Consider the following 12,783-nt stretch of genomic DNA (forward strand, 5'->3'; position numbering starts at 1 on the left):
GTCCTAAAGCGATCCAAATGCTGCAGCCGTGGTCACAAGCAGACTGGCGGCTCGCGGCGTCGTCGGCAGCATAGCAGCCGAAACGTCAAGCCGTGAGTACATAATGTAACTCATTAATAAATGTCGCTAGGACCCGTGTCTTTCTATTTAAGTGGAAAAGATGTTCGAGTGAAAATACTTGTACCTGATCGGTCTTTGGCCCGTCCAGGAGGAATCCGGAATGGTTTCCTCACAGCTGGCGCGGGTGCGGAGCCAGCGGACTCCTCGCCCGGTTCACTTCTCGCAGCCGCAGCGTTACCACCTCCTGTCTGAACTCCTTGGGCTTCACACACTCCTTGCGCCTCATCCTCGCCGCCGGGGCAGTCGGTGTAGCCGTCGCACATCCAACGCTTTAGAATGCATCCTCCAGAAGGGCACCTTAAATCAGATATAGATTGTTTTTCAAATGTAGCCTAAACTGCTACCCAGTTTAGTGACAATAATCTGCATGTGTCCATTTAATACTATTGTTGTTTCAATTATTTTTTTATGGTTTAATACGAGTAAAATAATAAAGCTAAAGCATTGCGATCGGTTCTTTCTTATTAAAACTCCTTTACGAACGTTTATAGCAATGAGTCTCCGACTAAAATATTGCACTGCTTTTCGACAAAATGAATATTGATATTACGAAATGAATCGTTTACGAAGATTAATGCTCAGACGAAGAACTAGGGGCTACTGAAATTGTTTAAATAGCTGGTCTATAAACAGTTCCTTATTCAAGGTCTAATTAAGGGGAAAATTTTTTTTTCACCATAACGAGGAAGCTCTTGGCCTGTAATCTCACCTGATGGTAAGTGATGAAAAGGCCGAAGGTGGAAGCGTGCTTCACCCGGAATCCTCAACTACGGAGGAACTGGCTATCTTATCTCTAACTGCCGGAACACAACAATGCTGTTAACATTGTTGTTATGGCGACAGACTTAGGTAAGATGGTGGTAGCTAGCCAGGCGGACTTAGAACAAGCCCTACCACCATCCAAACCGAACAGAAATATCTGCTCCCACTGGGAATTGAACCCGGGACCTCTGCGTCTGAAGCAGGTGAAGACCACAGAGGCGGTTACTTACTTAAACTCATTAGCTTCACACGTAACGCATCGATCTTCATCTTCCCCGGCGGGACAGTCCGCAGCACCATCGCAGATCCAATCGCGGGGTATGCACGTGCCGTCGCCGCAAGGCAGCTCTCGAGGGAAGCAGGGACTCTTGGCCGCCACGCAGTTGGATGACGAGTACTGGTTGCAGTTCAGCGCTGCCGTCAGCTCGCGAGGTATCAAGCCGTCGCAACCGTCGGAGATTGCTGCAAAAGAGAAGAAAATATATTATCATAACTATATTTTTGTTATCTTTGTTGTGCTCCACACACAATTTATACTTACAGAGTATTAAAACAATTTTTGGTCTTGTATTTACGACAGATAGGCTCTTCTTGCTTTTGGTAGCACCACAGAATACATAATAGTAGCAACAGTAATTGCACTCCTTTGTGTAGGATCAGATGCCGACATTTTAACGGTAATAATAATAATGCAAAATATCCAACGCACATGGTGCATTCGAAATCGCACCTTACTACTACGCTCACAAGAGCGCAAATTTTTTGTGTTCAGAATTGATCTACCTCGCAGCTCAAGCGTCAGGGTTGTATAAGCAAAGTTAAATAAATAATAACTTAATTTTAAGAAGCATTTATTGTATTTACGATTGGTAATCTTTAATCTAGTGGTGTTTGTATAATCGTACCATCTCTAAAGTACCTATTAATAAACTTCAGTGTTGCAATAATTCGAAATTGGACAAATAGTTTTAAAAGGTGTAGTGTCGGAAAATAGACACGGTGAAGTAAGTTAATGTTTATATTAGCTAAAATAATTTTTTTGCTACAGTTTTTTGTCATAAGTATTTCAAAATTATTTAAAAAGTGTAGTTTTTTTTAATTATTTAAATTAGTACAGTTAATTATTATTCCTAAATACTACGATTTTACATTAAAGAAGGATAATAGTGCTGTTGGAACAATAAACCTTGATTGTGACGATGATCGACCGAGCGTGTATAGAAATACGCGTGTGCTCACAGGCGCGTGGCGGTCCTGACTGATTTGCAACTTGAAGTTGTCGCGCGCTGTAGGTAATTATCTCGGCCGGCATAGGCGAGTGACGGAGGCCTGGTAGCACGTTAACCATATTCTCATGCTTCAACCACACCGACGCATGCAAATCGCCATCGCCGCCGCGATCACGGCGCAATTATAGGCCAGTGACAGGTGGTCGCGCGGACTGTCATAAGTCGCGCGCGCGACCTGTCATTGGCCTATGATCGCGGCGGCGATAGCGATCTGCACGCGTTGGTGTAGTTGAAGCTTAACTTATGTAATGAGTAAAATCTGACAGGCCAGCTAAATTAAGGGAGCGTTGGCAGGTGAATTTTTACTAAGGCTTTAATGATTTTATACATAATTTAAATCGTTTAAAGATTTACCTTTGCAAAGACTGTAGCAAGGCATCTTCGCCGGGTACGGTGGCGGGCTGCACTCGGGCTCCAGAAGAGCGCACATGAAGTGCTGCACGCGCTCACTGCAGTTGGTGGACACCAGAAACTCGATCTGGGAGAGGAGGGATGTGATCTCCACTCCGTTCACATGGGCAGCAGGACCAGCCAAATCATAAGGAAGGATCCCTCGGCACAGTGCTAGCCGAGTTGAACGGCATTGAGGTACTGTAAACACATCAAATTGCTAATCAATTTCAAGCTAACTTAATTTTACAAGCAAAATTATTAGTACAAGCATTAAAGTAAGAATAATAACATTCAATCCCAGAGTTAGTCACATCAATATTACGAGTGGGTATGACGTGTGAACACATTGTAAGTGTGCATACGCATGAAGTAGGTATCTTTCAATGAAGAGAGTATGAGTATTAGGTAAATGAGATGAATCGTAGTATTACTGACCTTCCGGTGAAGCCGCATGCCCCGGGTCGTAAAGAATATCTGAAACTTACCGTCATAATTAACGTTTACTGGATATTTTTTTGTAGTCGAGTCATCGCCGTCCCGCCACGTTGGGAGTGTGGGCGACACTCGAGTGTTATAAGCAGAACTTTGGGTGGTAGATCTCATCTTTTCTGCATCCTCAATAGATATACCAAAAAGTTTAGAATGACCTGAGGTGAAATTCACATCCACGTTCGTAGGTCGGCGATAGAAAAATTCTTGGATTTCCGGTGGGATATCATGCGGTTTTTCATAGACTTGAGGCACCATTTTCACTTTGTGTGTTTGAGGCACAGGATGTTCTTTGTAAATAGGCACATGAGGTTTAATGCTTGGCTCTTCGACATTCTTTGTTGTGTACTTTTCTCCGTAATTAGTAAAGTCGTTAAGAGTCTCCGCTTTTGCTATAGTTTCTGTGCTAGCAGTGATCGTTATGCCATTTCCGTCTTTGAAATAAACTGCGAGAGGTTTTTCCGGTTTTTGGGTAATATGCGGCTTAAGAGTTGAATCATCGGGGAGTGTGTTCGATTCATCCAGGGTTTTAGGTGTCCTGAGTTTTTCAGAGTCTACTCTCTCATTACCGTATTGAACTTCTGGTGTAATATGAGCAGGAAAAACTGGTTGTATTGGCAATTTTCTATTCGCATTAGTTTCTATAACGGAGTCTAATACTGATGCTATATCATAATTTTTGTCTGTATCTGCATCGTAGAAATCGATTTCCGAAGTTTTTGTACCTGCAATTATTGTTTAATACAACAGACAATTATATGGATGCGCGTGTTTACAAACACAAATTGTGTGAGATTATTGATTGTTAATAACAATGATAAATAAACATCCCATCAAACTGTGCGTTCAACGTGAAATTGTGTTTTTCTAAACAAACAAAAGTATGCATTAAAGGTTCTCGTATGACCAACCAGACGCATACAGTAATAAAAATAATATTGAGTTTTTCCCGCTATAGAGCGGTTAACCCGTAAAAGTTAGTGTATGAATATGAGATGATTCGAAGAACTTCTTAACTAGGTACTTTCTGTTTCCATAAAAGATTTATCGATATTAAACTAAAGAAAAGACATAGTTACAAAGGCCGACTAACCGTATTGACTGTCTACGCCAGTAATCTCTACACAATTTCTCAGGAATGCTACAATGATTAATGAAATCACAAGAACAACGTGCTAAATATCAAAATAATTTCAAAAATGATTTTTAAAAACATTAAGTGAAGTGCTACAAACAGTGCTGATTGCTATGATGACTACACAATGAAAATGTGATGGTGACCATCGCCATCTTGAATTAATTATGTGCATCATACCCGGCATTTGGGGCAAGACGGCCTTGCCCTTGCTGTCCGGTATTTGTTCTTTCTTGGGCGGTAGTCTTCGTATTTGGGCCCCAGCACCAGCCGACACCTGCTCCCAGTAGGTAGTGCCATTCGCTGCGTCTAGGCCAGCCTCTATGTTGTCTGAAATGAAAAAGATTTAGGTTCAGGTAAAATCAAATATCTACCTTCGCGTTGTTGAATTTACAGTAAACTGTTGGTGTACATTTTTTCGTAATGTAGTGTAATAATTGTATGTTGTACCTACAGCTAAACACACAGCAGTCTCATCTATCTGTTTTACAGGCTCAGATAATAAATTTGACAATTTAATAAAAAATAATGGCTAATAAAAATTTAATTAATTAGTTAGCGCGTTCGCGGAGCTGGTTTTGCGACATTTGTGTCAAAGTTATTTATTAATTTATAATCAATCTTAATTCGCTGATAATAATATGCGCATGCACATAAATAAATTATTTTGATTACATAATATTATAACAAGCCGCATTGTTGAATTTTCATTGTGTATTCTAACCAAATGATGTAACTCTAGCTAGGAGCACTCAGCGGCTACTCTAACGATGCGCTGAGGTGGTGAAAGCAGAGTTCAAGATGTCACGAGGGTACGGGCTCGGATTCTACATTGGCCTGGTAACCATTAATCCTGATCGGGTTGCACAACAACACGACTTACCATTTGATAGGTTCCGACTATCATTAATTCGTGCATTTGCAAAACGGTCGTATTGAAACGTGATATTTGAATTAACATCGTAGAAAACGTAAGATTACGATACTTTTTTAAAGTGAGATTTAGTTCAGTCAGAAGGAGAGATATAAAAATATCTAACATCTCGTTATTGAACTCTATCCCTTCACAGTATTCGAGACCTGTAAAAATGTAAACTTTCATCACGTTTCGTTCGAGATGCACAGTAGCTACTTTACCTTACAGGGAAGTGGATTAAGTTGTACGTATTTAGTCTTACGTGTAATTACATCTAGGTCTACTTAGAAGAGATTCTTTTCTGAAGGTATAAGAAATTATTTCACAGAAATGAAAACTGTCTTAATCAGTGGAGCAGGATGCAATTTAAATCGTGCTCTCCTAGGCTGGTCCCCTACTTCTAAATAATTAAACATAATTATATCTTTACATAACTGACACTCGAATCGCACCTATATGCATGCAGCGCAATTTACAACCAACTAGCCACAGGAGATTATTAAATGCTGGTGTTATTAGGTAATTTACCTGGTAACGACTTCGTGTACCCTCATAAGTGTTTAGCCTATGGCAAAATTCTGAGGCACGTTATGTGCTTCTGTGTAAATGGGTGTACAGTAGCCGATGCTATTTGGTCGTATCACGCTCTAACGCCATTTAAAGTGCAGTAAAATTAATGTCAAGTGTTCCCCGAGGGTGCAGTCCAATAGTCCTTCGTTCCGAAGATCACGAGCGCGTATTCACAACAGCCTATTATACAATCACAGTCACGACGTAAGATTAGCTCATTGCTGTGTCAATGAAGACTGTTAGGTGTAATTGTTTGCATTGTAAATATTTCAATGAAAACGTTCAATGTTTAGACCTCAGATGAACCGATGACTTTGGGCAATTAAGCTTATTAAGTTACTTTAAAGCTACATTCGTAGATCTATGTATTGTATTACGTGTACTTACAGTAAAGTTAAGTTTAAGTATAAAATATGGTACATTAAAAAGCGCCGCTCAAGTACAAATCTACTATCAAGAACAGATTCAAATATTTAGGTAATTATTGAAAACTTCAGTGAAGTTTGAATAGGGATTGAGTGTCTTTTCAAAATGCAATCCCCAGCTCTAAGCCTGTCTACAGCTGAAGTCGTGTCTATTAAACTTTAAAATCACACATAGGTACATTAAGCAACACTTAGGTATTAGAAATCTAAAGGTTCTTCAAATTGCCGTTTCTTTCGTGATTTTACGTGTAGTCTGATGTTCATGTTGAAGAATACGTAATTACCTACGTACCGTCGAAACATTACAAGGAGTACAAGGTCTGAAGTCCTAGAAAAGAATATAGGTATTTAATAACAAAGTTGCTGGTGTCACAAAAAAAAGATAATTAATTTTCGGACTCTGTACCGAGTGACAATAATAAAATGAAGATTTAATTTCTTAAGTGTAATGTGCACTTGTCCTTATATTACTTGAAAAGAAAATGCATTCTGTGAAAGTGAATGCAAAATATGTGGCCATGCTAAAAATAAACTCAAATGCATAAAATTAAACTACAAAGCGCAATATAGGAAGAGCACAATGGCTGAAGGCGATTCAACTTTCGATTTTAAGAATACTTTACATATAAAATTCTGATAATAAGCGTCAAAAGATACAAGTTCGCGCATCGCATCTCCATTACAAATGAATTTACACTGTCCTGCATTTCTTTTTTCGTTTTTTTATACCCAAAGCCAGGTGAGATTAAAGGAATCTGTCCGAGGTTAAAAAAGTAATGTCTTGAATCATACATTTTCACCATTTTTGATGCTTAGTAACGTTGGGTGTATTTAGTATTGAGCTTGAAAAATTCTCAATGTGGTCGGCACGTGTGGTGTCAAAGGTGAGACTTGGATGCAATCATGCTTAGAGTGGTTGAGTTATAGTGATTAGGCAACTTTGACTTTGTTTGAGCTTAATAGAACCGATGAAAAGAACCGAGTCTAAACTCATCAATGCGTTACCTGTTAATAAACAGAGATTTAGTTAGGTACTTTTTAATGTTATTACAACACAACATGCGTTATATTATCTAAACTCAGAGAATAGACGTTCAAAAATTTTTTTCAGCGTTTCTGAATTAACAATTTTCATCGCCTATGAGCCAAATCGGTAGTTGTTTGCATGAGTGTGTATTTTGTAACGAAACTTTTGCACTCTAAGTAGGTACTTTGTTTATTTGCGTTTCATTACACCGGTAGAGTCCAATTACTGCCAATACAAAAACCAAAGAACATAAAATAGGTAACATTACAAATTATATTGCAATCATATAACAAGAATGTAAGTAATTCACGAAATACTTAACCAGCTAAAAATATTTGCAATCCACCCACCGCCAACAATTCTTGAATACAAATCACTTTGATCAATGAAATGGTTAAAAAATCGTTTTTAATTGCGATAAAATTTACATATCGAAAGCCAAAAAGGTTAATACGCGCGTTAAAAATTCCGTAATTATCCTCGAAACGGAAGCGAGAACACCATAAAATAACTTTCATAGCAATTATAGTCCTTTTCATGTGCAAACTTGTACTTTGATAAAGGAATCGCGTCGCAGTCTTCATAAATATGCAGACGCTTTCACGCGCCTCAAAGGACTTTAATAATGGCGCGCACTTGTATGGCAGGTCCCGCCCGGGGATGCGAGAGTTTACAATAAGTTTATTGAAATAGTTGACAGTCATGATAACATATTGAAGACACCAAAAATTTCAGCATTTATGCAGTTTATAAACAAGTCTTGCAGAGGTAAAAATGTCTGTAAACNTTGTAAACTTACTTGTTTGTCAAAGAAAATCTAGACTACATTGGATCACAGCTATTAACGCCAAGATTATTACCGACTTATTTTATTATGAGGCTACGTAATATCCTTCATGCCTCAAAATAAGCTTTAGATTTTAAAATTTACTGTTTTATGCTTGCATAACGTATTACACAGAAATAACACCGATGCTATCTCTTGTCAACTACTGATCTGAAAAAAAAAAACCTAGGACAGCTGTGAAAGTTGGACAACATTCACTGATTTGAAGATAATAAATTACCTACATTTATTTATAATTTTAAATTTTGTTTGCTGTGTATTTAGTTATTTTTGCTGTTGCTTAGAAAGCCAATTCTAATCTCTGGTTCACATCTTCTAATAAGATTTATTGTCGTTTTGTTGCCTCGGAAACTACTGTTTCTGGAATGAAATATGTGAGAATCGATATCTATTTGCCTTTACTTGTTCATCCAATCAGTTTTCATTTTTTAAAGTAGTTTTTTTTGCAATCAGTGTTAATAATTTCTTGTAAGTTAAATTTTCTACGTTAGAATTCCTACACTTAAGTATGCGTCTGAAAACTTAATTAGCTACCTACTTATCTCTTCTTTTTTATTTCGGAGACACAATTCATTTTCTCGGAAGAATATGGTATTTTAGTAATTGACATTTTGCTTGTATGTTATACACCTAACTTATCACTAAAACAACGTTATTTTCAGTTAATTATAACGAATTTTTACGCCCACTCTGGCCTAATCATCATTTTCCACCAGGTGAGATGAGCTTTACCATTGAGGTGAAAAAAGAGCCAAGTTGAAGCTTACCTGGCATCAAGAAGTATACGAAGACAGCCAGCGCCACGCAGACGAGGATGAGCGCGGCCGGCCACCGCATGATGCGAAGCGCGCGCGCCAGCTTGCCTGCGCCCACGCCACTGCCCGCTGACACCCGGTATAGGCTGTCAGGGTGCGAGCCCTGTAACAGAGGAAAAAGTATTTCTGTAAAAATAATGAAGAATCGATCTACTGGGACGATTTTAAACAAACATTTAAAAGTCAAGAAAAATACACATTTTTGTTTATCAAAGTTTTAGTAACTTGACGTAACCAGTTAGGTACTTTTACGCGTTTTTATTCTATAACATTACACTATCACTGCTTTGGGACAATGCCAGGAAATTACTTACACATGCCTGTAATTCATGTTGGTCAGTTACTCATTCAAATGGACTCAGAACTTTCGCCATAAGTAAGCTCATAAATGACTGATAGATAACAAAACATTTCTTTCTACTAAACTACATTTATAAGCAAAGTAAATTACCGATCAGCTATTGAACGACTATTTTATTAGTATCTCAGTACAGCTATTAACGAGTAATTACGGCAATAAATTAACACCATCGACACTTTACATTACGAAAATGGCAACTATTCAACGTGAGTAACAACGCGACATATCAGGCTCGTTCTGAGAAGATATTAAGAGAATACGTTTAAAATGTGACATAGTTTTTCTTAATAAGCAGAAAAAAATCTTCAAAGGAATGCGGCGTATTTTAATGGTCGTCTATCTATTAACATAAACAGCAATATAAACGTCCACACGAATAATTTGTAATATTTATTTACACATGCCAAACGTATTTTATAAGCATTCAAATTTAAAATCGCATACGAAATCACAAGGCCGAACAGTTCCGAATCTCTAGCAATTCTGCAAAGTTTTTGGGTATTGAATATACCCAAAAACTTTGCAAATATTTCGAGACTTAAGAGTAATTGAAAACTACTATTAATAACTAGCACCCATTGTAAGATTGGTGCTAATTCCAATGCGAATAAGAATTCGAACGCCTCAAAAATACGTATCTTCTCAGCTTTATACATACTTACTTGATATTTTTTCTTATACTTAGCTTATATTTTGAAGTCGTTTTGAGTAGAAGAAAGCTGCCGTTTATAGTTCAGAGTTATTGTACACATGTGTGTTAATTTATGCGGATTGGCGGTCCGATTCCTATCTCGATGAGTTATGCAGGTCTAAACGAGTGTATAGCACATCCCTCAAGGTTTTTGCATAAAGAAAAATGTTTGACGTATCAAACACAAACATCACCTTCCCTATTGTTGTATAACTATTGTTACATGACGTCTCTAGCGATGATACCAGCGATCTGCTTTATTAATTGTGATTTATGCCATCGAATGTTGTGATGAGTAATGTGGTGGTATTCATTTCATCATCATCATCATCATTTCAGCCATAGGACGTCCNCTGTAAACGTACCTACTTGTTTGTCAAAGAAAATCTAGACTACATTGGAACGCAGCTATTAGAACGCCAAGATTATTACAGAATTATTTCATTATGAGGCGACGTAATATCCTTCATGCCTCAAATAAGCTTTAAATTTTAAAATTAACTGTTTATGCTTGCATAATACGTATTACACAGAAATAACACCGATGCTATCTCTTGTCAACTACTGATCTGAAAAAAAAAGCCCAGGACAGCTGTGAAAGTTGGACAACATTCACTGATTTGAAGATAATAAATTACCTACATTTATTTATAATTTTGTTTGCTGTATTTTACGATCTTTTTGCTGTTGCTTAGAAAACCAATTCTAATCTGGTAACACATCTTCTAATAAGATTTATTGCCGTTTTGTTGCCTCGGAAACTACTGTTTCTGGAATGAAATATGTGAGAATCGATATCTATTTGCCTTTACTTGTTCATCCAATCAGTTTTCATTTTTTAAAGTAGTTTTTTTTGCAATCAGTGTTAATAATTTCTTGTAAGTTAAATTTTCTACGTTAGAATTCCTACACTTAAGTATGCGTCTGAAAACTTAATTACCTACTTATCTCTTCTTTTTTATTTCGTAGACACGTTTCATTTTCTCGGAAGAATAGGGTATTTTTAATTGACATTTTGCTTGTATTTTATACACCTAATTCATCACTAAAGCAACGTAATTTTCGGTTAATTTTATAACGACTCTGGCCTAATCATCATTTTTCATGAGGTGAGACGAGATTTTCCATTGGGGATAAAAAAGAGCCAAGTTGATGCTTACCTGGCATCAAGAAGTATACGAAGACAGCCAGCGCCACGCAGACGAGGATGAGCGCGGCCGGCCACCGCATGATGCGAAGCGCACGCGCAAGCTTGCCCGCGCCCACGCCGCTGCCCGCTGACACCCGGTATAGGCTGTCAGGGTGCGAGCCCTGTAAAAGAGGAAAAGTATTTCTTATATTTTTGTAACAATCATGAAGAATCGATCTACTGGGATAGAAAGGGGAAGGGAAAGAAAAACACACATTTTTTGTTTATCTACGAGTAAGTTTCAGTAATTTGACGTAACCAGTAGGTATATTTATTTTTACGTTTATTATTCTATGGACATTACACTATCACTGCTTCGGGACAAAAACGTAGGTCAGTGCTAGGAAATTACTTACACATGCCTGTAATTCAGTTGGTCAGTTACGCATTCAAATGGACTCAGAACTTTTGCCATAAGTAAGTTCATAATATGAATGATAGAAAACATTTCTTTCTGTACTCAACTAGGTACATTGAAATAAGCAAAGTAAATTACCGATCAGCTACTGAACGACTATTTTATTAGTATCTCAGTACAGCTATTAACGTGTAATTACGGCAATAAATTAACACCATCGACACTTTACATTACAAAAATGGCAAAAATTCAACGTAAGTTAACAACGCGACATATCAGGCTCGTTCTGAGAAGGTATTAAGAGAATACGTTTAAAATGTGACATAGTTTTTCTTAATAAGCAGAATGAATTCTTCAAAGGAATGCGGCGTATTTTAATAGTCGTCTTTCTATTAACATAAACAGCAATATAAACGTCCACATGAATAATTTGTAATATTTATTTACACATGCCAAACGTATTTTATAAGCATTCTTTAAAATCGCATACGAAATCACAAAGCCGATCAGTAACGAATCTCTAGCAATTCTGCAAAGTTTTTGAGTAGGTATCGACCGCCATATATTTCGTGACTAAAGAGTAATTGTAAAAGAGTAATTAACTAGCACCCATTGTAAGATTGGTGCTAATTCCAATGCGAATAAGAATTCGAACGCCTCAAAAATACGTATCTTCTCAGCTTATACTTACGTGATATTTTTTCTTATACTTAGCTTATATTTTGAAGTGGTTTTGAGTAGAAGAAAGCTACCGTGTGGTTTATAGTTCAGAGTTATAGTACACATGTGAGTTAATTTATGCGGAGTGGAGGTCCGATTCCTATCTCGATGAGTTATGCAGGTTTAAACGAGTGTATAGCACTTCCCTCCAGGTTTTTGCATAAAGAAAAATGTTTGACGTATCAAACACAAACATCACCTTCCCTATTGTTGTATAACTATTGTTACATGACGTCTCTAGCGATGATACCAGCGATCTGCTTTATTAATTGTGATTTATGCCATCGAATGTTGTGATGAGTAATGTGGTGGTATTAATTTATAATGCATAATTTTAGTGTCGATTTAACTTTGGTTTATTGCAAAGACCTTCGCTTAATCTATTTTCTAACTGTTGGTAAAATATACTAAAATATGCATACTTTTTGGAGCATTGAAACGTTTGAACACTTTTTTATTACAAAGTACAATAAATAGAAATCTTATCATCGAATGCATTACATGAAGCAATGATACATTAAATCCTTAATTAGGTATTGTGACTAAGATACATTTAAACATTTTACGTTCAGTGCAGTAATAATCCTCCGAAGGACATAAAATACATAATTCCAATTAGGACAGTCTTATGAAAGACTTTAGTAATCGATAAAAGGACGCTTGCAACATGTTCAAA

The 12,783-nt window shown here is 37.2% G+C and overlaps 1 protein-coding gene across 4 annotated transcripts in view; it reads right to left on the bottom strand.

The window, feature by feature from the left end:
* The window catches only part of LOC114351758 (uncharacterized), a 77,776-nt gene that overhangs the window by 2,754 nt on the left and 62,239 nt on the right, over positions 1-12,783 (bottom strand). For 2 of the 4 annotated variants that reach the window (XM_028303069.1, XM_028303071.1), the window contains exons 3-8: positions 8,741-8,891; positions 4,369-4,518; positions 3,050-3,778; positions 2,526-2,762; positions 1,113-1,344; positions 185-417 (exon numbers count right to left, since the gene is read on the bottom strand). In XM_028303069.1, coding sequence (XP_028158870.1) covers positions 185-417; positions 1,113-1,344; positions 2,526-2,762; positions 3,050-3,778; positions 4,369-4,518; positions 8,741-8,891 — 1,732 coding nt within the window. Of the gene's footprint in view, positions 1-184; positions 418-1,112; positions 1,345-2,525; positions 2,763-3,049; positions 3,779-4,368; positions 4,519-8,740; positions 8,892-11,000; positions 11,152-12,783 lie in introns of all 4 variants that reach the window. The other 2 variants (XM_028303070.1, XM_028303068.1) reach the window with 1 other exon arrangement.

Source organism: Ostrinia furnacalis, unplaced genomic scaffold (assembly GCF_004193835.3).
Source record: "Ostrinia furnacalis isolate ACB-3 unplaced genomic scaffold, ASM419383v2 OfSCF1172, whole genome shotgun sequence".
In the NCBI taxonomy this organism is placed as follows: Eukaryota; Metazoa; Arthropoda; class Insecta; order Lepidoptera; family Crambidae; genus Ostrinia; species Ostrinia furnacalis.